The sequence below is a fragment of the Coccidioides posadasii genome, chromosome 2 (genome assembly GCF_018416015.2).
Source record: "Coccidioides posadasii str. Silveira chromosome 2, complete sequence".
Classification (NCBI taxonomy): Eukaryota; Fungi; Ascomycota; class Eurotiomycetes; order Onygenales; family Onygenaceae; genus Coccidioides; species Coccidioides posadasii.
The window spans coordinates 1,828,951-1,852,519 of NC_089408.1; the positions used below are offsets into that span (position 1 = coordinate 1,828,951).

Below are 23,569 nucleotides of genomic sequence, written 5' to 3' on the forward strand. Positions count from 1 at the left end.
TCAACGAAGAGCAGTTTACCTTCGAGGGCGGAGGGTTAGGTCTTCCACCCGCAGCAGCCCGCATCCTAACCCTGCGCATGCCCATCCTCCGCAATGGTCGTTAGGGTTGTGAGCAAGGACGGTGATGCCTGTCTCCTCCTCATATATGGTCATCATATTGCTCGATATCTTTCCTTGCGTAGCACTTCTTAGAAGGTTCGGGCTTTCTGCCTTGAAACCGTCATAGAATCTACTGACGCCGAGTCGTTTTTCACTCTTGGTATCCCTCGCGAGAACCCACTCATGTGAGAACCAAGTTTGCTGGAAATGTTTGTTTTTTGGGTTGAGGAGCCTTCGAAGTGGGTTAGTCGCCATAGCTAGACCGCCTGCGGTACCTACCAGGATTGTAGGGTGGCATGGGCTGCAAGGTGCAATCGCAGTTACACTTGATGTAGAACGAAGGACAGAGATTGTCGAAAAGAAACGGCGAACTGGCTGCAAACGGACAAAGTCTGCTTCATCCGTCGTCACAAATGCTTGAAAGAATGGTGAATATGATAGATTTAGCGTCCCCATTCGTGTTCTGATCGCTTCGGCGATATCTACCAGAGGGTCGACAAGAGAGCAGAGCTTCATTTGGCCGTCTATACTGCTGGAAGCAAGGAGGTACGGGTGGTTTGGATAAGCCGAAACGACATTAAGAATGTAGGCAGTGTGAATTGGAGTATATATATATGGCACAGGGTTTGATTCCGATTTGCCGCAGGATGCAGGGAGGCTCCAGACCGCAATGAATCCATTTGCACAACCAACAACCAGGTCACCCGGAGAAAGCCAAGTGAGACATGTACACAGTGTTGACGGAGGTTTCGCCTGGAACACCGGGCTTTCAACCTTTACTACACCTAAGAGTCAGTGCTTTCGCTCGAACATTGATAAGGAAACGTACCCCATTGCGTGGTCGGTGAATTTTTTTCGATATTCACATCCAAAACTTTGACACTTCCATCTCCCCAGATTCCCGCTAAGAGGCCAAGGTTGATCGATTCTTTCCCTTCTATGTGGCTTGAGCGAGGTTTTCGTGGCATAGGACACCAACAAAGGCGCTTCACATCGCCAAATCTGGTGCATAAAACTAATCGCAATCGGGGCTCAATAGACATATCTAAAGGTCGAGGGAAAACTTCGCTTTGTTTGGCTTCAAAGGCCCAAATTTGAATCGCGGCTGGATATGGCGGCGAGGGAGTAAAGGCAGGAGCCCCAGTGAGGTTTATATCACACTCCGCGGCCTTCTGCGATTCTGGAAGCGGGACGACTACCGCAAGATACTGGGTCGTGCCACTGCAGTTTGGAGCCCATGCAGCACATTGTATCTTACTTCCAAAGTTTAGAATCCAACCTTCCCTGAACCTCTCCATCTCTGGCATTGCGTGAGCATCCTTAGCATTGTCGCCCAGCGAACCATGGGACCGCGCATCGGAATTTTTTGACCTGCCACTCTTACCCGCTTTCGGGTTTGGTGGTTCCCAAACCACCCCGAAATCAAAAAATTCATGGAGTCCCAAGTGAAATTCCTTCTGTTTGCCCTGGGGCCCAACCAAAACGGTATGCCTCTTATCTCCATCCTGGGGAAAGTACTCTCGCCCCACATTCTCTTCCAGGGCCCTTATCTGCTGATTCCTCAGAAGACAGCCTCCGATGGAGCTATCGTAATACCAATCCCACGCCTCGGTAGATTCAAACTCCATTTTAAAGCTGGGGTAGCAAAATAACCCACCTACCCCATATGGGCTGGTTCTTTGCGCACCCTGAAAACTCTCTGCACTTGGAAAAGTTGAATCTCTCCCGTAAGCCCAGCGATCCCTTGCGTAAATAGCTGGAAGGAGGTCCTCAGCACCAGTTCCGAATGTCAATTTCAACTGTGTATTCTTTGCGGTATGCTCAGCAGGTTTAAGCAACCCTCGGGAATGTGTCATGTCCCTATCTAGTTTGGCTAGCATCTTGCGCTCAGCCTGCTCTGTTTTATCAAAGGTTAACCCTACAACAGAGCCTGTTTCATCATCGGAATCTGTTCACTGTCAGTATTTCCCCCAGAGTACATCGATAGGGGCTTCCTACCATCTTCTTCCTCAGCAGCAGCTTGTTCGTTATCCTCACCCATTACAAAGTCTTCATCAGACGCATGAGCATTTTGGAGTTCTTCGGCCGCCAGATGCTCAGATCCAGAGTTATCCGGACTTAGTCCTACGGCTTGAAAAGCGTCATCTGTGTACTTGCGGGCAGCTGTGCGGAGCCGGCCAGATCGTCGCGCTAACGGTGGCGCCATTATCAACCATACCTAGCAGGTATGCGTTTCACGACATGGGAATAGATTTTTCTTGGGCGGGTGAGGCTCTGATTTCAAAGCTTTTGAGACGTGAGACGTCTGTTTTTGCTGGACGTTCGCTACACCTGGCCTTCAATTGCGCAGAACCCAGTGAATAAAAAGCAAAGTCAACAGCGTTGTTACCACATCCAGCAGCGATAACTTCAACCAGCAAAAGGTCCAAAGTCCCTGGAGTGCTCATACATATGTGACATCAGAATCATGGTTGCGATGACTAATCAAGAGAACCTCTGTGTCAACCCCACCCGCCTCTGTAACGGAGACAACAACAATCTTAGTTCCGCGAACGGTCGTATTCCATCGACAAGAGAAGCGTAATCCAATCGGACTCTGGCTTAAACTATCATGGATCAACAGCCCACTCCCAGTCCTCGCCTCGGGATTCTGCACCACTATGTAAGAAGCCACGGGATACTCGCTTCCGAATCGAATGGCCCAGATCCAAGCTGATACCACTATGAGAGTGCAGTTAGACAAGCTGTGCGCATTTGAATATGGAGGCTCAACCCCAGAACTTAAGCCTCATACGCTGCTTTTTATCGCAGGGCTGTCAGATGGCTTGGGGACAGTCCCATTTATCAATGACATAGCCAAAGCCCTTGAGCCGACCAAGTGGTCCGTCTTTTCAGTGCTCCTTTCGTCTTCCTATAGCGGATGGGGCATGTCGACTTTAGACAGAGACATTGAAGAAATTGGTAGCTGTGTTGAATATGTGAGACGATATAAAGGGGGTCGGGGTCACGATAAGCCGGGGATGATTGCTTTGATGGGCCACTCCACTGGCAGCCAGGATGTCCTCCATTATCTCTATTCCCCAAATCCACTCCAGGCAGGATCTGGGTTAAAACGACAATCAGTTGACGGAGCGATCCTTCAGGCACCGGTATCAGACAGAGAGTATCTCTTGCAAACTCTCGGAACCGGTAGTGCTACCTCAGAAGCGTTGACAAAAGTATACAACGAGCTCGTCGCTCTAGCAAAGGCGAATGTCGCTGCTGGTAACATGGACACGGCATTGCCTTTAGCAGCCACAGCTCAGCTAGGATATCCCCATGATGTCCCATTATCTAGTCACCGGTTTCTAAGCATAACAAGCCCAGACAGTCCTGAATCGCCCCTTGAAGACGACCTATTTAGCTCTGACCTTAATGACGACCGACTACTGCAAACATTTGGTGCAATTGGTTCTAGGGGTATGCTGAAAGGCTCACTCCTCGTCTTACCTGGGGAGGAGGACGAATACGTCCCGATGTGGGTCAACAAAAAGATGCTACTTGAGAGATGGGAAAATGCAACTAAACAAGGCGCTGGCGGCCGTGATATATGGGATACAACTAGTGGCTTAGTCGCAGGTGCATTCCATTCGCCGGGCGGACGAACTCAAGAAGAGCCGAGAAAGGAACTCGTATCAAGAGTTGAACGATATTTGAACAAGATGGAAAAGCTCTGAGCAACTGGCTTCCGGGTTTCGCTTTTGTCCCAGGGTCGATTTCACCAAAATGATGGATTATGGTGAGAGTTGATCTCCATCAGTGTCACTATTCCAAAGAATTATCATTAGAAGTATCTACTAAGAAAACATGAATCCCTTGCGTTGTACATTTCCATTTCCCTGAAACCCGCTGCACCGGTTCGCCATCCAGCAATGCGAAAAAGAAATAAAAAGGGTATTGGAATTCGTTCGAGACATGATAGGTATTTAGACCTTCCACCACAAGCTGAAAACCCCCTTGAGATACTCCACAATCTCCTCTCCACCAAGTTTACTCTCTCCATAGAGACGATCAACAAAGGTGATAGGACACTCCTCCACTTTGTAGCCCATTGCTTTTGCCCGAACCATCATTTCCATCTGGAATGTATAGCCCTTGCTCTCAGTGCTCTTGATAACTTTCTCCAACACCTGCTTCTTATACAAACGGAAACTGCCCGTCAGATCGCTCACTCCAGGCATCAGCATAACATCCGCGATCAAGTTTGCGCCACGAGAAGTCAGCTTGCGTTTTAAATCCCAACCATAGACACCGCCGTGCAAGTGGTCACGGTTCGCGTATCTTGTTCCCGTAACTATATCACAGCCGGTTTCTTTTTGGATTTTGATCATTTCGGGGATAAACTTGGGGTGATGGCTGAAGTCGGCGTCCATGATGATAACAAAGTTGCCAGTGACGAATTGCAAGCCGTGAACATAGGCGGTCCCGAGGCCGAGTTTTCCTGCGCGGGCCTTCAAAACAATGTGGTCTTCGCCCCACAGCCCCTGAAGCTGCTTTGCAATTTCTTGGGTCCCGTCGGGGGACGCATCGTCAACAATGATGACCTCCCAATTGAGGTTGCTATGAGAGCGGAAGGGACACGTTAGCGATTGGGGATGAAGACCGGAGTGAGTCTGAAAGTACATAGCGAGGGCGCCTTACTTCTCGCGAAAGGTTTTCTCGATCAGCCAACAAATGATCGGCAGATTCTTGCGCTCATTGTAGGTGGGAAGGATAACGGAGTACTTGTTCGGGGGAGCCATTATGTGAGGTTTTGGTTGACGTGTTTCGTGGAGTTCGAGGACCGAGTTCTGATGGAGAACTTCAAGCGATGGCCGGTATCGAGGACCACGATTTGGCATGCGGAATCTCCTGCTTACACGTCAACCGATGCGATGACCATGAACAAAGCCTCGAGCACACAATCCCTCCTGACGTGTACTAAACCAGATTCCCCAGGAGATCAGTTTATGTAAAGGGCCGCTAATTGGCGGGCAATTTAAGGGGGTAATGTGGCCCGTGCAGTCACCGCCTGGCAGTACCGGCAGCTGGGCTGGTGAAGTCGTCGGTGCGGAATGATTGTTCTGCAGCTCTCCCCGCATGCCTATGTGATGGAGGGGGAAAAAGAACACACCAAGGAACATGTTCTGAGTGGATGGAAATGCTCAGAGTGAAGCAGTTAAAGGATAATTTACTACACACGCACAGATCATCACAATGGACGCCCCGAGCCCCAAGCATCGGCGTAACAGGTCATTGCGAGGTCAGTATCGCACACCTCCCCACTGTGCATTGATGCTACCCCAGTGATGCCATTTGCCCGATATGTTCTTGTGAGCTGACTTTTCCTCAGCTACGCGCCCTCGAAGCTCTACCAAAGGCCCTTTAGATATGCCAGACGAGTATGCGCCTCTCTCTCGTATCTCCTCCAAAGGCGGGATCATCCTAATGACTGATAGAACCGTAGAAAGCCCCAGACAGAGCGGTGATCCCCCCAAAACGCGAACCAGCCATAGTGCAAGCCAGTCAGCTTCATCTACGAGGGGATCGGTGCCATCAACCCCCACGTTACCCGTGGACAAGAGCTTCTCGTTCCTTCTTCGACGGGACATCTACCATCCCCTCTCACAATTAGAAGTACCGCCCGCATTTCGTTCGGAATTTCGAGCGCTGCCCCCGAACCCATCCCTACACTCTGCCCTATTAATCTTGGACGACTTGTTAAGTGAAGGACATTTCCTCCTAGCGGCCCATTTCTCGGCGGCAATCTTAACATCTCCCATAATATCCTCAAACGATCATTCAAGTATATTTTCACTTTTCTATACCCGTCTGGCTTGTCTTGAGCTCTGCGGAAATACCTTGCTTGCAGCTCAAGAAGTAAAGGCACTGGAGGATCTTAGCTCAGCATTCTACTACCTTGACAGCGACACGGGTAGCCGATCTCAACACGTAGTGCCATGGCCACTCCGCGTTCTGGCCGTGCGGCTGCAGAGTATCGGTTTTGGTGACGCAAGGAGAGGGATCACGGGATTATATGAGCTTGGTCTGGAGGCCAGGACGCAGATATTGCGTCCAGAGATCGGGCACGAGGAAAAGAATATGTGGAAAGAACGGCTAGGCGACCTGGGCATCCGAGCCGTCAATACATTGATAGAAATGGGCGATTTGGAGGCTGCGCGGCGATCGCTGGCAAGCATGAAGGTCCCGCAAGCAAATGGCTTAGAGATCGCGAGAATGGTGCTTCTACATCTTAGGATCGGGGACATAGAGGCGGCAAGGGTGTTGTTGGAAAGCTCTCCAAATGTATCAGGTGGTATTCTGGGTCCTCTGCTAAGCATGGCGGAAGGTCGATTTACCGATGCCGTCACCGAGTGGAGAAATCTACGTGACCATCAAGTGATAACAGAGGATGAAACCCTGGTCGCACAAAATCTAGCAGTGTGCCTACTCTATGTAGGAAAGCTCAATGAGGTAACTACATCCATTGTCTTCTTCGTTTGGGCGGATTCGCTGATCGTCAAAAGTCAAGGGAAATACTCGAGTCTCTCATCAGAAGCAACAAATCTTTTCAGAGCCTCACGTTTAACCTCTCAACAATCTACGAACTTTGCTCGGAGAATTCACAAAGGCTCAAACTCGATCTGACGCAGGAAATTTCCAAGCATGCGCCATCGAGAGATATCAACTGGGAGCGGCCAAATTCAGACTTTAAAATAACGAATTGAATTGAACGATCCCCAGCCACCAACGATCTAACGAATTGACATTATTGCGACACCATACTCCAAAACCCCGTTGTTGCGTGTTCCTGCAGAACTGGGGATAGCTTTGGACCTTAAATGCGCCGAGGGAACGCCTACTCATGATTGCACAATTTCCACTCTCAAGTTGCGATCGGCTTCGCATTACCAGTAGCCTGTTTTCTAGCCCTTATGATCACTCTATCGCCTTCTTTCTTCCAACCGAGATTATATTTCTGCGCCAGCTCTTCCCATGTACAGCCATCCTTTCGGCCGGTGCAAGATTCAACTAAAAAGCCTATCTCTACCGTAAGGTACGACCTTCCAAGGGCCTTGAGAGCACGAAGCTGCATGCTATCCGCTGCCCAATCCATCAGCGACCTGACATAGCCATCCCCATCCTCTCTGGCTCTCCAGAACATGACCCAGTTATCATGTGTCAGAGCGGAAAGGACACAGTCCACCAAGTCGTGCTGATATGCAAGTTTTACTTTTGCCCTTTCGCGTAATTGGAAAGCAGCAGCAAGATCGCCTTGGCGACAAGCATAATCGAGGATGAGATAAGTTACGAACTCGTTCGAAGCTGAGGTACCGAGGGGGTTCACCGGCGTATGAAGTTGTTTCAACAACCGCTCCAATGGAGGGTAGTAAGAAGGTGGATGTGCCGCAAGGAGAGCGGTCCGAACGCAAAATACATGTACATCTTGAGAGAAAGGAAGTGGTGTTTTTGAAGCTGTAGCCAGGATAGCCTCTCTCAGTTTTCGAAGGGAAACTAGGATGGTTGAGAGCTCTTTGGCTGCTCGTAGAATGGGTTGAGTGGCCTGCTTTTTTGAATCCGTCTTCTGAAAATTTGCAGGTGGATTTTTGGTCGCGTCATCCGAAGGGTTTCTAGGCAGAGATGCGAAAGCTGCATCTAGGTTACCGGAGTTGTCCCTGCAGAACTGAGCATACCGATCCATAATGAGTCTAAAGTATGATTCCTGGGCCTTGACGTCAAGAAGTCTACAATTAGATCCCGTATCAGCTCCACTCCATTGATCAAATATATGCTGGCAAAGTCATAATAGGAACTTACGAACTGTCTCCTTTGGATACAAATCCGGCCTGTTCCAAAGGATCTGACGGCTGCTTCAGCTGTCTCTGGCGGCCCCATCCTGAGCCTGACCTTGAGTGTGCAGCTCTGTGCGCCATTTTCAACTCATCCGGCGCATTAGTCCTCGTAACTGCTGAGATACCCAGTCAAACTGCAACCCCTTTCTTCCATTAGCTTGGAGACAATATGATATCCATGGTTGAGGAGGAGAGACACTTCCTCCGCCGCTGTTGGCCTTTTGAGCATCCGGCCGCTAGACGTGGATGCAGTTTCCCCGGCGTGCCTCTTGTTTGCTCTGTTTGCAACAGCGTCACGTTTTAATTCTTGAAGCTGCGGGCTCTTTTCTCTCAGCAGCAACGGGAGACCTAGGATCGCACCAGAGAGCTGAATTTCCACTGGATGGCTGGGTATCCAAATGGAAAGATTGAGGGCTGAGGTATCAGCTGTGCAACGCCGCCAAGTTACCATCCAAACAGAGGCAGAATCAGCGGATGGGACAGTCACAGCAACAAAGGTCGTGAAAACAACTGTCAGGACCGTTCACTGGGATGATCTACCGCATTGGCTCCGCGACAACCAGCACATCCACACTGGCTATCGGCCTGCCTCCGAGTCTTTTGTGAAAAGCTTCAAATCGCTAGCCTACATTCACAATGAGACAGTGAACATCTACTCCCACCTTTTTCCAGCTCTCCTATCCATCCCTCTCTCCTTCACCATCTACAGAGCCATTTCCGCCCGATATGAGACCGCAAACCATGCAGATGTAACTGCTTTTAGCTGCTTCTTTGCTGGTGCAGCGTTTTGTCTTGGGATGAGCGCCCTCTACCATACAATTTCCAACCACTCTCCGCTGGTGGCGTACATCGGCAATGCATGCGACTATGTCGGGATCGTGGGCCTCATCACCGGTAGTTTCATCCCCAGTATATATTACGGTTTCTACTGCATGCCAAATCTGCAAATACTTTACTGGTCGATGATCTGTGCGTTAGGCCTCGGCTGCGCCATCGTTTCCACGATTCCTCGTTTCCGAACGCCCGCCTGGCGACCGTTTCGAGCGACGATGTTCGTTTCAATGGGACTGTCTGCTGTGTTTCCTCTCGTACACGGGGTTGCCGTCTTTGGATTCGCACAGATGCGTTGGCAGATTGGGCTCTGGTGGTTGCTGCTGCAGGGGTGCTTGTATATTCTAGGTGCAGCGATCTATGCGATGCGGGTTCCAGAGAGGCTGTGGCCCGGGAAATTTGATATTCTCGGACATTCCCATCAGATCTTCCATGTCCTGGTCGTGCTGGCGGCGTATGCGCATTTAACGGGGTTGCTGGAGGCGTTCGACTATCGGCATAGCGGTATTGCGCCTGCTTGCGCTGGTTGAAATTAGATCGCAGCTTGGATTAGTAGACGGACTAGACTTAGACTTTCTCCTCTTGGAGCGACAACTACTTAATGTTAATAGAGAGCTCTGCACATATGAGTTATCTGTCACTGTTTTCGTTCATTCCGCATGGTACTCCTGCATCCATCTTGTCCGCGTTCAACGGTGATGAACCTCCTCAAGTTGGTTCCTCGCTTGTCCCTAGGATTCCGGTCCTTGGCACCAAAACCTCGGTGATTTCAAGCCCAACAGCGCTCTTCATTGGGAGCCGAGAGAGCAGCGAGCACGGCAATTACAGGCCTCGGCATCTAAAAATCCGGGGCTAAATGGTTGTCTGGGGAGCTTCGAGACCGACAGAAATACCGACGCATTTCTCGACGTCAATGCTTTTGCTTTTCTATTATTCTTCCTTTTCTCGATTATCGTTAAAAACCCGTGCGCTTCTCTTTTCTTTCATCGTGATAACTGTTTACACAGTTGAGCTGTGCAGATATACCCCATATATATACCCCGTACACAATGGCTCCACAAGACCGCCTATCCCAGGTGTCCTCACACCTGAACTACCCTCAGGGTATGCTCCACGGGCAGGTAGCAATTATTACAGGTTCCGGCCAAGGAATCGGCGCTGAAGCTGCTCGACTCTTTGCAAATGAGGGTGCTAAAGTTGTGGTTGCGGATCTTGATGCTCGTATGTCATCCATAATTCTACGCCAATTTTTCAGATACGCCCGGCTTTAGGTTGCAATGGCATTGATTAAGTCCACTTTTTCCCCTTTGGGAATAAATAGAGAAATGTGAGGCGGTTGCAAAGGCCATCAATGATGCGAGTCCCGGGCGCGCCATCGCCGTGGCTGGAGATGTTACCGATTCAGAATACTTGAAGAGGCTCGTGCAAAAAGCCGCGGACTTTGGAAACGGGAAGATTCATATCATCGTGAATAACGCAGGTTACACATGGGACGGTGTAATTCACAAGGTGAGGCTATCCCATACTTTTATGGCTTCTCTCCGAATTATCGACTTGGAGATGGCAAGAGAATCTCGCTGACGGCTGGCCCCAGCTCTCTGATAAGCAATGGGAGAAGATGGTTGCTGTCCACGGAACGGCGCCATTTAAACTCGTTCAAACCGCTGCCCCCTACTTCCGTGTTAAGGACGGAGAATCCAGAGTCATCGTCAACATCAGCAGCACTAGCGGAGTCAACGGAAATGCGTTCGTGCCCTCCCCATCCCCCTCCCATCCTAGAACGCATAACTAATCATACAAATTACAGGGGACAAGCGAACTACTCTTTCGCCAAAGCCGGTTTAGTCGGTCTCACCAAGACTATCGCCAAAGAGTGGGGTCCTCAATTCGGCGTCCGCGCCAACACGATCGCCTTTGGCTTCGTTCTCACCCGTCTTACTCAAGCCAAAGAGGCCGGTGCCTTCATCACCACTGCTGATGGAGAAAAGGTCTCTCTTGGCATCCCAACAAAGCAGCTGTCTACGAAGGTTGGTGGCAATGAGGAAAAGTATGCTGATATCCCTCTTCGGCGACCGGCTTCTCCTACTGAAGCAGCGAGATCCATTTTGGGAGTAGTTAGCCCACTGTTGAGCTATGTCAACGGCCAGACTATAATGGTCACTGGTGGACGAAATATGTAACAAATCTTTTCCCTTAAGTCTGTTAATGCCATGATTTTGCCTTGCTGGCGCCGACAAGTGCCCCCCTATGATCATTCTGGAATATACCTCAACTGCCTAAGCGTTCCAGATAACAAGAACTTACGTAGATACTTGTTATGCATGCCTCCGCGTCCTAAGTATCACTTAGAACCCTGCAGCACTTATATATTCCATTCGGAGAAAAATTTCTTGATAAGAGCAGCGTTCTTGCAGGAACTCAACTCGTCTTCGCCTCATCGATTAGGCTAGCCTTCTGTATTCCCAGAATCTCAAAGAGGCTTCCGAATTTTCGACAGCAGAGCAATGGCGAAAAGACAAGTTGCGATAAGACTCTATCAAAAATTGCATCGGCCTTTAATGCCAAGGGCATGGCTCGAGGTTGATAATAGGCCTTTCACTCCTGTAGTCACGCGATACCTTCCATGTCGTGCAATAGTGGTGTTCCAATTCCGCCGATGGCCCATTGTAACACGGGACGATCCAAAATGAAACATTGTACCTCGGGCAAAGGGCGACGTCACGGCTATACGCACATCTTCGAGATCAGCCTTACATAGCATTGAAAATAAGAGACAAAGGACGAAAGAAAAGGCAAATAAAGGTTGAGCGGTGAAGCTCGGTCAACCGTGAAATGCTACTCGCTAAGGATGAGTGGATTCTGCGGACTCCATCCTCTAAAGTAGATGCTACACACAAAAATATCAGTGATGTAATACCACTTCAATATATCTGTTGTGTGTCACAATGCATGAATATCGGACAAAGGCCAATGGGAAACTAATCAGGCAGCAATAATAATAATAAAGCTCATTTGCGCACCAAGTCCATCCCGGAAATGGCTTTCAGACTCCAAGCTCGATAGGTCGTATGCGGATATTCGCATTTGGTGATATAGAGTAAATATTTCCATTCTGGGTCTCGGTATCTGTCAACTGCTGTCAGAAAGAGGGCTAGCTTATCGCTGGATGTCTGTCTTTGGTTCCTCTGCGCAATGAATGCGCAAGGTATCTTTATCGTCCAAGCAACGTCCCTAAGGCACGAATGGAACTTGAAACCCCTATGGAGATCTGTAAATACTATCCTTGGATGCCAGCAGATCCCCCGGTTTCCGTTGAGAGCCAGTACGTAAATCGAGGTTTCAGATTGAAGCAGACATTTTCCATGTGTCGCCGTTGGAATTCAGGCGTGTAGCGCAGAGGAACGCTGGATTCTCACAGATCCGTTGACCGCATCTCCTCCAGGCCTCAATGAAGTAGAAAAAGAAAAGACAATGCCTTCTCTCGGCGTAGCAGGAAAATAATAACTTGCCCAGGCGAATCCTCGTAATCGATGGGTTATTTCGACAAAACAGATCCCACCTCCAGCTCACAACCTACCCATCCATTCCGCATCGAATAGAAGGGCAAAGATCTTCAGAAGCTCCCTTTAATGTCGCGCGATCGACAATTGTACGGGATCCGCAGATCTCATCGTAACCCCAGAATCCCGTATAATTAACTGAAAAGGTCCGAGATGAGTATCACTTGACCAGCTCCATCCAAGGAGAGCGTGCAGGATGGGAAGGGGGCCGACACATCCCGTCTCGTTGGTCGCGATGGTTGCTCATGGATGAAGACAGCATGAGGGGCGTTCGAAGCAAGGATTTTGTCAAAGAAACGAGCGCAAAGGAAATCGACGTGTCGAAGTCGAGACACGCAGGGCAGTCCGGTTGGGGCCGCTCGTCCCGTTGTCTTGGGTGGAATCTCCCTGCTTTGCTCCCTGGCTCTTGAGGCGATGCTTCTCCCTCCTTGCTGTTGCATTTCTGTACAGTACTCCGTACATACAATATGAATGCGTGCACGGAGTAACGGAAGAGTGCGGGTATGGATACGATACTGGGAGACGGGCTGGGGTTTCGTTGCACTCGACCCCGTCGGCTCAACACCATACAGATCCATACAAAGGACCCCAGACGAGGCTCGCACGTTCAAGGCAAAGATACCCTTTCTGTGGTCAGGTCCAATCCAACTGCAGCAGCGGCGTGGAAGGATCATCAAACCGGCAGAATCCGTCATCGTGCATGGTAAAACTCGCAGCGTCAAACTACATCATCGTCTGGAACGTTTGGTCGGCGGGTCGGTGGGATTCTCTCGCCCAGTCGGACGATTCGTGCATACATGCATTCTAAAGAGGCTAGTTTGGCGCTTCATGGATACTTTGGTGCGAAATCGTCAAATCTTGCCTTTTTCCTTACCGTCTCTCCCGGCCAAGACACGATCTGAGCCTTTCCTTTCCGTCTGAGAGCCAGGGCTGACAGGTAGCATGCCAAAGCGGGACGGAACGGGTATGGGTACATCGAAGATACAGAAACGAGGCGGCGAGAGAAGTACCTGGCCACAAGCCTGCAGGGAGAAGCTTCATTGTGGAGTGACTTTGTGCTCTACGGCACCGATGTTCCTCGCTGTCCAACAAACCCGGGCGTCCATCATGGAGTGTCTGGACCGGGAAGAGTTTGTCGCAGTGGGGATCGAGTCAACGACAACACCTCAGCCTCCCGGCCGTGCAGTTGTTCCCCCATGAGGCTGCAAGCCGCACTGTTAGCCAAGTAAAGGCTGGCAGGGACAGAAAGGATTTCCACCAAACCAACCTTTCTCATCTCATCCTGCCTTCAGAGACAAGCCCAGCAGCGATGGATGCAGCAGCCCCATCCAGCCCAACACGCCCTCAAGCACGTTCCCGACCATCCCAAAACTTCTTCCATCGTTGCGCCCGCTCTTCCGCCTGTCCAATATGCTTGGATTCCTAGCATAATACTCCGTACAACGGCCTACCCACCCGTATATACGAGCGGACAGGTAACAGTTCAACCGCAACCCGAAATCAGTCTCCAAACCAAAGACCAACACCTACAGAGCACGCCAGCACAAAGTCGCCCGCATCCGTTCGCCTCGATCAACTTGGGTCCCAGTACGGGGCAGCCATTCGGCCGATTGCTATTTCAAGAAGAGAAAATTCTTCCCGGAGCTTTTAGCTGGTTTGAACGTTAAGTATAAATGGAACCAGCGGACGCGGGAAATGAAAAAAATTGAGGCGCTGCTGGTCTTTTGTTTCCGTTCTAGGGGCCGGAACGAGCCAACGGAACCGTTGAAATGATCTAGAGAAACCTAACCAACAGAGCGGGAAAATCGGCGATGACAAATGAGAGCAAAGCCTGCGCGTACAGGCTTCATGGAGTCTGGGAATAACCAGCAAACAATTAGGCTCAATTATTTCTAAAATAAGAATTACCATCGCAATGAGCGCGGACAAGAAAGGTGTCCTGATCCATGTATTTATGTGTGTACAATGACTTTCAAGTCGCTATATACAGATGAGAAGTAAAGGGCGTTGCGCTTTGACCGCAATATATGTATGATCATCTCGAAGCAAAAGCACTAAGAGTGACATATAAGTGTTGAGAAGAATGTAACTAACATTCCGGGTATCAGTGTTATACGACAGCAGCAGAATCGAAGATGCGAATCGAAACGGCCCTCCAAAAAGCTCACAGGAACATGCGCCTTTTCCTTCTAGTCAAAAGTTCTGAAACCGAGTAACTCAAAAGCAAAGGGAAAACAACTAAGACTTAAAAACTCCTTAATGCACCTTTGTGTCCATTCCAAGGTCCCAACGCCGAAATCATAAAGCCGCCCTTCACTTTGAACCTCCCAAAACCGTAAGAGTACCTCCAGAATGATGGCTAAGAGATATTACAACGTCGTATCGAACAGTGAACCGTGCAGAGATAAAGAGAAGGCGAATCAGAAGCAAAATAACAATGTCGCCAAGTTGAAAAAATAGACCTCATGGCGAGACAAAAACGGACATGAACCACCAGGTAGAATCGCTATTATCGAACAAGAGCTTCGAACATAGTGGAAAGTTTGTCTTCGAAACCGGGAAAAAAAAAAAAAAATTGGATCCTCCTAAAGGGAAACGGATATGTAAGGACTCGTCCAACTCCGATCCATGGCAAAGAGCAAGCAAAGAAAGAAATTCGTTATCAAAATCATGTGCCTTCCTGGAGCAAGTTGGGACAAAGCTGCCAAGTACGGTGGTCACCAGGGCGGAAATCAGTTGAGGATGTGTAGGGTTTATGTCGAAACTGGGATGCCATGATGCATTTAGCACACAGCCACCATCGGCTCGAGGTGGCATTGGCGGACTGCAGGCTTATCCCCAACAATTGGAATAAACGAACCCCAATAATTGGGTGGGATTGTCGCAGGAACAAACTTGAATTGGTTCAGCTGGCTTGGAGGGGCGTATTCCGAAGATGAAGAGGAGGAGACAGAGGAGTCGTCATCGGTCAAAGAAGTATCGGAGATAGCGGAGCTGGAGTACTCGGCTTCGATCGGTTCCACCGGTGATGGAGGATAAGGATTAAATTGCGCATAGCTAAACTGTGCCTTGGCATACTCATAGCTAGAACACGGAGATGGTGGCGTAATAGGAACGTTGCAGCCCGAGCGGACAGTAAACCTTGGGCATTCCAGGACCAACTTGCGGAGTTCCAGGAGTGTAATCCTCTTCAGAGGATCGCATTCAAAAATGCGTTTCAAAATCGAGTTCAACTCAGGCGACAGAGGAAGGATTGTCCTGAGGAATTCACGGTCCTTTAGATAGGCATGGAAAGTAGAATCCTCGGGAGAGGCCTTTTTCCAGGGATTTCGGCCACAGCAAAGGTTGACAAGAATGACACCAAGACTCCATACATCGTTTGGAGCAGAGGCGTACGGTGTCGAGTTAGATTGCTGACATTCTATTCATAATTATTAGCTTTTTGTTTGCTTCCCACCTACAGCTTGGACAGGATACTCACCAGGAGACATATAAAACGTAGATCCACAACCAAAATCGGACGTGAAAGAATCGGTTGTAGCCAGGCCAAAGTCCGCAAGCTTAACAGTCATACTATGGTCTGTAACCAGGATATTCTCAGGCTTCAAATCCCGATGATAGATTCCGATAGAGTGGCAGAAATCCACGGCGTCCAGAATTTGAAGAAATGCCCGCTTAGCGAGGAAATCATTTCCCACAAACTGGCCTCTCTCGGTGATGTTGGAGAACAGATCACCTTCGGGACAGAACTCAAGCACAACAAAAGTGCAGTCATGCGAATCCATGATGCGGACCAAAGAAACCACATTGGGATGATGGCTCGCCAGGTGGTGAAGCTTGATCTCCCTCTGCTGAAACTTGCGCTGTCTGGGATCTAAGCCGGCTTTGTTGAGCGTCTTGACGGCATAGGGCACATGGGTCTGGATGTCAATGGCTGAGTAGACCACGCCATAGGCACCTACCCCAAGAATGCCCGTGAGCTCTAACCGATTGGCAAGCAGCAGCCCCAACCTGTCCTCTGGTGCATCGCAGAAAGATATTGGGGATGGTGATTGTGGTGGTGTTGGAAGCATGATCAAGTGGCCAAGAGTGGTTGTGGTGCGCGTGTGAATGTAAACGTGATATTTGCCAGGTAAGTATAAGGTATCAAATAATCTTGCTGGAGCAACACGGTTTGGTATGCGCCTTTTTTCTTTTTTTTTTTTGTTGTTTTGGTTTCCTTGTAAAAATATTATGGCCAGATGAGATGCACCGTAGGGAGAAGATGGAAATAACCACCTCAATTCCAAGATTGAACAGTGAAGGATCCTGATCCTCAGATAAAAGACATGGGAGTATGGGTGATGTTTCGCCGCCAAGAATGTTGTATAAAGGAGTGTAAACGGGGAGGTCGCCCAAGTGTGCAAGTCCAGCTAGAAGAAATGTCGGATGATGGTGTGTGAAAGGTAAATAACAGCAATATCATCCAAGGGATTAGGGGGGAAAAAAAAGAATAATAATAAGTAAATGTATAAAGAGAAAAACAGCGGTTGAAAAGGTAATGCCGTTGATAATATAAGAAGTGGGGATGATGGACTTTTGGGAAGACCAGATCTAGATGTAATGGGAAGGGAGAGGCAGGGAACGGAGTAATATAAAACAATAATGGAGAGGTATGACCGATTTATGGCGACCACCACCGCACAGCCAATCTGCGAGGACGTGAGCCGATGATGTGTTGGTAGCTGGGACGAAAAAAGGGAGGCGGAGGCAACACAGCAAGTAAGTTCTTGGGGACGGGCGATGGAGCGAAAAAGCCGTCATGAACCGCAAGCGGTTTAGCCCGAGAGATTCCAGCACAAGTCACGGAGCATGTGGGCGAAGGCTCATGTTCTAAATAGCGACGGCTCTTGGTGCCGCCGGTGCTGACTGGCCTTTTGCCATCCGCTCACCAACAAGGCGGAACCAGGCCACAAATAATACCGAAGCGGGACCATGGAACCCCTGCTATCAATGATCGCAGTTGGAGGATTTTTGAGGAAGTACTCTCAAAAGGACAAGGATGGAGTGGCATTAGTCGGCTTAACTCAAGCAAGAGGGAAAAAAAAAAAAAGTCTCCAAAAAAGAAACATTTCTCACTGGACCTCTGGCCTTGTTATGCTGGGCTTTCCTTTATAGCGAATCATCTCGAAATACGGAGTCTCGACGGGCCAAACCTGGCTTGGACGGTATTTCATTCACTCTTAGCGACCCTCCTTGCAGTGCCCACTAGCTGGGGCGTGGGTCAAACAGATGGCGGGATGGCGCATTGAAAGATGCAGCCGTATTTGACTCCGTATGCTGTGGGACCCGCTCCAATTTTTTTTCGACATTTCAGACTTTTTTTTTTTTCCGCTTATCTGCACTGTTGTGGATGTATGATTATTTCTCTCTGTGACAGAAGGGAAGCATGACCCCAGCGACCAAATCAACCTTTCAACCGTGCAACCTGGCCAGTTGTTTTGCCTTTTGCCAGCGCTAAACTAGCCACTCTGGAAATACGATGGCCTTCTTTGGCCATCATCCCTTCGATGAACTTTCTCTTTCGAACCAACTTTATCTACAGCATTTTTGACTTGACTTCATCCCAGTTTCAAGAATAATTCCCGGCAACTCACTTGAACATTCCAGAGCATCCAGAGTGAAGGAATTTCGCCATCCCGACTCTCCGAGGGATACGATTTGTAATGCGGCAAAACAATGAGAGGGGAGAAAAAAAAAAAAAAAAAAAAAAAAAAAAAAAAAAAAAATACAACTAAAAATCAAGAGGATCTTCAGCCTCGCCTTCTCGGGTCGTAAGGACTTCCAAAACACCTAAAGTTTAGAATCATGGCCAGAAGAAGTGACCGACGTTTGCGTTGATGGACAAGTCGCTCATGACAGCCAGTCTCTCTGCCTGTCAGAAAAAGACTGGCCATGTGACTTATGATTGGACGAGATCGAGAGATAACCACTGGTGGCGTGGGGATTATTAGGAGGAACAAGCAGATCACGGAGAGTTTGACCTCTCCGAAGGGAGGTGTTGTCTGGGAACTGTGCTCTTGGGTCACCCTTCTTGTCTCCTGTTTGTCGGGTGTAGGACGGACCCAGAGGCAGGGGATACAACAGGAAAATACTCCAAAGTCAAAAGTCTAGTCTGCCCTTATCGGCATGACCTCCCTCTTGATTGGAGGCAAGGGCAATTAGAGCGGCATGGTGTTTTGGCCGTGGGCAACCAGGAGAAAAAGGTCATGCTAGGAGTTAGTCAGAAAACCCACAGCTACTGTAGCCATCCACACACAGGCCATGATTCCAAGTGGGCTCCCCTAGCCGCCTGGCGATGTGACTGTTTTCCCTTTGGAGGCGTGGCTTGGCCTTGCATCAAGCTCTTTGTGCTCGCGGTCGTATCGTCAAGGCAGCTGGAAACCGACTTGTGACTGGGTGTGCGAGAATCCGCAGGCCTAAAGTCGAGTAACACTGCAACACCAAGCGTACTTCTCATCACACTGCCTCCATATGCACGTCAGCCCCCTTGTCCCATCCTCGGGCTGAATCTCACTGGCGCATCGCGATCTTCACGCGCGGCCATTTGCGTGGGCTCGTGTCATAAATTAATTCCTGGCACTAACCAAACGCACCTTTCTCCGCACAGTCCCCCTGCTATTTCTGGAGGGTGGGCAGGCGGTAAGACGCTCAAGCGCACAAAGATGGCGTCACAGAAAGGCAGCGCCGATGCGTAAGATTGTGGCAAATCAGATGGTGCGTTTGCTGCTTTTGAGTTCGCTTCTCCAGGCGGCGGATGAGTCCGGCCATTGGTCAGCCGTGGATAAGTCTGACCATTTGCTCTGGAAAAGCCTCGCGAATCTGGAACCAGTGCACAGGATTCTGGGAACTCTTCTCCTTGAAGCCAAACAGCCCATACGGGTGCGACTTTCTTCGCTTCCACGATGATCCGGTCTCAACCATGGGACAGGGCCATTTCCATGCCGGCAGCAATTAGCAGAACGCGTAGCTACCCGCCGCTTAGCCTTTCCACCGTGCTTATGTCATGCCTAATATGGCCACATCGCTGTCAATAGTTAACGAGGGAAAAAGGTTACATGATTCATGACGGTGTCCGGAGAATGCCGCTCAATCAACTATCCGGAAAATATCAAGAACCAACCTGTCAAAGCTGCAAAATTGCGCACGAGGACATTTTCGTCTTCCCAATGCCACGGAAGATTGATGGGGAGAGCGAATCCCTTCTCGTGTTTTCCAATAAAAACCGCCCTGTTGTCATTGGCGAGGATCGATGCAGCTGAAGCTAGGGCCACCAGAACATTTCTTGCTGGTTGTTGCACTGCATGGTGAGACTCCTTTGTTCCTCATCAAATGCCGTGATATTTTTTTTTTTTCTCCCTCTCCTTGATTCCTCCTTCTCCTTTTTTGTTCCCACGTCATAAGTCACAACATCAAGGGTGACCAGAGACTGCGAGTGTGGCTGGATGGCGGGCCAATCATGCTTGGAGGAATTTGCCTTGGTCGACTTCCAGAGTCCCAGGGGTCCCAGTTAGTGCGCGCATGGCCAGTCATGGTCTGTGGGCGCCCCACTCGCTGCCCAGTCTGACTATGAAGGGCGAAATGCGTTGGCATCACAGGGGCGAGTTGCTGGGCACTTGGAAGGGAAGGGCTGGCGAGGGCACCTGGGTGGAGCCCGCACACCCCAGCCCTTTCTTCCAGAAGTCTTCGCGCGTTGGTCCAGGTCCAGGGTCAAGGCGTGGGACGAGATTGGTTGGGCCTTGTCGCTGTTCGAATCAGTTCATCTGCTGAAAAGTACGCCTCACGTGAAAGCGACAGGGCGCTTGACTGATCGCTGGAGATCATCCTGGTTTGTCTGATATTCCTGCTCTGGAGCGACAAGTGGCTCCGGAAAGCGCCCAAGATGGCGATCAAGCATCGTTCGCATCTTGCACTCTCGTTCATCCTCGGCAGCTGGATTTCCAACTTGTTCCTTGGATGGTTGGGGGGAGCATCCCGGAACCGGGCCATTACCAGACACAGTTTTATCGAGTTTGGCGAGTCCCAAAATAAAGCCGGCGATCATGATTAAACCATCCTTTTTCGTTGAACCGTTTTGTCAAATCAGAAGATCACGCAGGTAACATACATACTCCGCATACTGAGGACGCGGCTAGGATGCTTCGGGAGCTGACCTCTCGGAGTCTTCTTCCCTAATCATCCTCCTTTCTTCTTTTCGTGACGCTTGGCGACTAGCCTACGGGGTCACTATCGGAGGCGCTTTATGCAGGTCGTCAAGTTCGCCATTTCAAAATTGGACATCAGCTTTGTCTCACGTGAATTGCTACTGTTCGCTCACACTCTTGGAAATGGCATTCAAGAATGAGCTTGGCAAATGGCGCAGTTTCTCCTGCAGCTACGAATACTCCGTCCGGAGAAATAGATACATATGTACGGAGTAGACGACTTTCACGATGTAACTTGTCACCGTCTCGACAATTGGATTCGCAAATGCGACCATCAAAAACCAGATCCCAGACCAGCCGGGGGTTGCTTGTTCGAAAAGGACTGAGGCGTCCTTCTTGAGAAGCATTTGTTTCCCGACTTAATCAATATTAATCACTTCCAGCCCGATACCTGTGTGGACGGACAGAAACCCGGTGTACTCTAAGCCAGGGAGCTTGGGACTGAGAGAAAACGGGCTGAGCCATGCAGGCTGCAGATTGCCTAGGCTAGACTTTTCATGGATGTACGGCAGGACATATGTACTTAATATTTCCGTTATTCTAATTGCAAAGAAGTCGACTGAGTTACGCCTTTGAAATGTAATTGGCCATGTTGCTTACCACAGAAGCGAATCCACGTTTCTTCAGCTGCATCGCTGGGCTGGCAAGGTGCTGCATTTACCGAGTTTGCTTCATTGTTGGCCATCAATTTGAAATGAAAGCGCTATTTCTTTTTCGCGCCGGTGGGTGTGGATCACAACGCTTCTCGATGCAACGAGCACACCCATACAGAAGTTCATATGTAACTCAGCTTCATTTGAAAGCGGGTGGAGGTCTTCCCCTTCCGGATGACCCGTCTGGGGTTGAGAGCGTCAATCAAACATGCCTGTATCCAGCAAGGATATGAGAAAGTCCGGTTGGGGTCGTGTTCGAGAACACCCCTCACATGTTCTGCAATAATCAAAGATCGCGGGCAGCATGGCAGGGTGAATGGCGAGGAGCCCCATGTTGATTGAAACGAAACAAGAATGTGTGGGAGTCCCTGGTCAGTCTTCGCCTGAAACACGAGATTAATAATATCGAGCTTCCTCCAGGATGTTTGTCGATCGCAACAATGACTCCACGAGACTGTGACCTGTATTCATCGCAGGTGGATTTCGTCCGCCGGATGCGTTAATCTAGTGCTAGGAGTTGAAAATTGTTTTCCACCACCGTCGCGAGAGATCTACCAGGAGATCATTCCTTGACAAACTTCGTTGCGAATATGGATAGAGGCGCCCTGCTGGCCCAATGCAGCCACATTCCACGCGTCCTGCTATTCTCCCTCCGTCTGATACCCGGTTTGGAGAACCAAAGGCATCAAAACTCCCGATGCACATGCCGAAGTAAGATGCTGCGTTTGGGAAGCCAATATAGGCGCATCAGAATCACTATTACGGCCAGACTCTGACGGAAACAAAGATTTCAACAGAGCCTGTGGAAGTTTGCTGCCTCAGAAAAGCCCTGGTTGTCTCTATTTTCAGCGAAGGTAAGGGCAATAGTTGGCCCTGGATTTTCCCCGCGGAAGAACATCTAACTCTTACATCACACATCGAGCTTGGAGCTATTATTATCGAAATACGGAATCTGGATAATTTGAGAGTTTTTGGGCTTATCTTAGCCAACATTGTTCCTCGGATCCAAGCCAGAGACTTCGTACCTCATCGACGGAAGGAAGACCGCAGTCCAGGCTGTTGGTGAACGAAGCTACCGAGACCCCAAGCAATGAAATGTGATTTTAACGCTTTTGACTTTGCTATCTTCCCCAGGCGACAAGGGATCCAGCTAGCCAAATGCAGCGATTATCAGCCACTACCTCATCCCGAATCTTGAATGTTCGGTCTGGCGAGCCACCGGAAGGGCCAAGTTCCAAGCGGAGTGCATGCTTATTTCGTGGTGCGCAGCAACAAAGTTGCATATCGATGCTTCAGCTCGAGTTTGCTCTCACCTTGCCCCTTTTTGGAAAAGTGATGTCGTTTGCTTCCCATAGAACGGGCCACGACCCGGGAAAGCGAGCATCCAGCGGCAGCCGGTGGTGCTAAACCACTTTGCTGGGAGGCGATCTTTTTCCCGCCATTGCAAACAAAGAAATCCCTCTGTTTTCGAAGCCACAGTCTTGGTACTTGGGACTTTGGGCAACTTTGTCATGACCAATCTAAACTTTCTGTAAGCGATCATTATTGGGAGGATGGTGGTTTAGCAGATAGTCGGGAAAAGCAATCATTCCCATAAAATTGTCGCAGAACGGGATGGGCGCATCTCAAAAGGAAATCACTCGCCGTTGGAAATATGCTCTGTGGCTGTATCTTGTCACAAAGCAAAATCAATCAACGATTTGAGCAACCATCTACTTCGTACCCACTTAGATTATACATATGCAATAGTGCATACATAGTACTCCCTATACTTTCAAGCTGGCGGCTAGACACAGATGTTTTCAACCCCTCAGTACGTTGTGTAACTGGAAATGCTTCAAATACTGCAGCATTCCCTATGTAGGACGACCCTTTAGAGCAGGATGCTTTGGTTCTGGCCTACATAGAACAGTACATATGCAGGGTCTTGGACATCAATGTCCTTCTATGTCTCAGTGCACAAGTAGGTATGCGGTTGATAGTCATGCCCTGATCCTTCAATCACATTCGGCCGGTGTGAATCCTCCAAGCATATGTAGGTGCGGAGTACATGCGTGCATTTTAGTGTGGTAGTGATACAGCTGAAGGCAAACCTGTCCCTGCTTTAGGGTCTGTAGCCGCCGTGTGATGATGTGTCTATGGCCTATTACTTCTCGCGCATGGAGGTACAGCATATGGCGCACAGCGCACAGGTTTTGTTTAACTTGCTACTCTGCATCAAATGACAATTATGACAGGATCTGTAAATGTTTTCAGGCATCAATATGGATTTGTTCTGAGTATTCATATGCTGTACTGGGCAAGAGCTCTGA

General features: G+C 49.4%; 9 protein-coding genes across 9 annotated transcripts; 4 read left to right on the forward strand and 5 right to left on the reverse strand.

The window, feature by feature from the left end:
- Positions 1-15: 15 nt before the first annotated feature.
- On the reverse strand, positions 16-2,305 carry D8B26_003117 (uncharacterized protein; the record flags this gene model as incomplete). The annotated part of the gene is made up of 3 exons (XM_003068598.2): positions 16-878; positions 929-2,047; positions 2,098-2,305. 3 exons carry the CDS (start codon positions 2,303-2,305, stop codon positions 16-18), a joined length of 2,190 nt encoding a protein of 729 aa, XP_003068644.2.
- A 367-nt stretch (positions 2,306-2,672) lies between these two features.
- Positions 2,673-4,700, forward strand: D8B26_003118 (uncharacterized protein). Its single transcript, XM_003068597.2, has 2 exons — positions 2,673-2,761; positions 2,835-4,700. Exons 1-2 carry the CDS (start codon positions 2,711-2,713, stop codon positions 3,813-3,815), a joined length of 1,032 nt encoding a protein of 343 aa, XP_003068643.2. The 5' UTR covers positions 2,673-2,710; the 3' UTR covers positions 3,816-4,700.
- DPM1 (dolichol-P-mannose synthesis) lies at positions 3,546-5,076 on the reverse strand. Its single transcript, XM_003068596.2, has 2 exons — positions 4,780-5,076; positions 3,546-4,698 (listed from the first exon to the last, which is right to left on the reverse strand). Exons 1-2 carry the CDS (start codon positions 4,977-4,979, stop codon positions 4,065-4,067), a joined length of 834 nt encoding a protein of 277 aa, XP_003068642.1. The 5' UTR covers positions 4,980-5,076; the 3' UTR covers positions 3,546-4,064.
- A 154-nt stretch (positions 5,077-5,230) lies between these two features.
- Positions 5,231-6,765, forward strand: D8B26_003120 (uncharacterized protein; the record flags this gene model as incomplete). Its single annotated transcript, XM_066124045.1, has 3 exons — positions 5,231-5,380; positions 5,471-5,519; positions 5,577-6,765. Exons 1-3 carry the CDS (start codon positions 5,335-5,337, stop codon positions 6,763-6,765), a joined length of 1,284 nt encoding a protein of 427 aa, XP_065980120.1. The 5' UTR covers positions 5,231-5,334.
- A 90-nt stretch (positions 6,766-6,855) lies between these two features.
- Positions 6,856-8,181, reverse strand: D8B26_003121 (uncharacterized protein). The gene is made up of 2 exons (XM_003068594.2): positions 7,936-8,181; positions 6,856-7,862 (listed from the first exon to the last, which is right to left on the reverse strand). The coding sequence occupies exons 1-2, from the start codon at positions 8,049-8,051 to the stop codon at positions 7,004-7,006; spliced, it is 975 nt and encodes a 324-aa protein (XP_003068640.2). The 5' UTR covers positions 8,052-8,181; the 3' UTR covers positions 6,856-7,003.
- Positions 8,182-8,306: 125 nt separating this feature from the next.
- D8B26_003122 (uncharacterized protein) lies at positions 8,307-9,424 on the forward strand. Its single transcript, XM_003068593.2, has one exon. It carries the CDS (start codon positions 8,369-8,371, stop codon positions 9,329-9,331), a length of 963 nt encoding a protein of 320 aa, XP_003068639.1. The 5' UTR covers positions 8,307-8,368; the 3' UTR covers positions 9,332-9,424.
- A 339-nt stretch (positions 9,425-9,763) lies between these two features.
- Positions 9,764-11,084, forward strand: D8B26_003123 (uncharacterized protein). The gene is made up of 4 exons (XM_003068592.2): positions 9,764-10,022; positions 10,123-10,310; positions 10,396-10,547; positions 10,609-11,084. Exons 1-4 carry the CDS (start codon positions 9,851-9,853, stop codon positions 10,979-10,981), a joined length of 885 nt encoding a protein of 294 aa, XP_003068638.2. The 5' UTR covers positions 9,764-9,850; the 3' UTR covers positions 10,982-11,084.
- Positions 11,085-15,144: 4,060 nt separating this feature from the next.
- On the reverse strand, positions 15,145-16,737 carry D8B26_003124 (uncharacterized protein; the record flags this gene model as incomplete). Its single annotated transcript, XM_003068591.2, has 2 exons — positions 15,843-16,737; positions 15,145-15,782 (listed from the first exon to the last, which is right to left on the reverse strand). The coding sequence occupies exons 1-2, from the start codon at positions 16,432-16,434 to the stop codon at positions 15,145-15,147; spliced, it is 1,230 nt and encodes a 409-aa protein (XP_003068637.2). The 5' UTR covers positions 16,435-16,737.
- A 3,443-nt stretch (positions 16,738-20,180) lies between these two features.
- D8B26_003125 (uncharacterized protein) lies at positions 20,181-20,444 on the reverse strand (the record flags this gene model as incomplete). The annotated part of the gene is made up of 1 exon (XM_066124046.1): positions 20,181-20,444. One exon carries the CDS (start codon positions 20,442-20,444, stop codon positions 20,181-20,183), a length of 264 nt encoding a protein of 87 aa, XP_065980121.1.
- Positions 20,445-23,569: the final 3,125 nt, after the last annotated feature.

Bases quoted from the DNA above. Each gene is read 5' to 3' on its own strand.
- D8B26_003118 (XM_003068597.2), top strand. From the start codon at position 2,711: ATGGATCAACAGCCCACTCCCAGTCCTCGCCTCGGGATTCTGCACCAC. The intron at 2,762-2,834 runs GTAAGAAGCCAC...ATGAGAGTGCAG, and splicing joins TCGGGATTCTGCACCACTAT to TTAGACAAGCTGTGCGCATT.
- D8B26_003123 (XM_003068592.2), top strand. From the start codon at position 9,851: ATGGCTCCACAAGACCGCCTATCCCAGGTGTCCTCACACCTGAACTAC. The intron at 10,023-10,122 runs GTATGTCATCCA...GGGAATAAATAG, and splicing joins GGTTGCGGATCTTGATGCTC to AGAAATGTGAGGCGGTTGCA. The intron at 10,548-10,608 runs GTTCGTGCCCTC...TACAAATTACAG, and splicing joins AGCGGAGTCAACGGAAATGC to GGGACAAGCGAACTACTCTT.
- D8B26_003122 (XM_003068593.2), top strand. From the start codon at position 8,369: ATGGAAAGATTGAGGGCTGAGGTATCAGCTGTGCAACGCCGCCAAGTT.
- DPM1 (XM_003068596.2), bottom strand. From the start codon at position 4,979: ATGCCAAATCGTGGTCCTCGATACCGGCCATCGCTTGAAGTTCTCCAT. The intron at 4,699-4,779 runs GTAAGGCGCCCT...CCGCTCTCATAG, and splicing joins GAGAAAACCTTTCGCGAGAA to CAACCTCAATTGGGAGGTCA.
- D8B26_003121 (XM_003068594.2), bottom strand. From the start codon at position 8,051: ATGGCGCACAGAGCTGCACACTCAAGGTCAGGCTCAGGATGGGGCCGC. The intron at 7,863-7,935 runs GTAAGTTCCTAT...ATCTAATTGTAG, and splicing joins GTATCCAAAGGAGACAGTTC to ACTTCTTGACGTCAAGGCCC.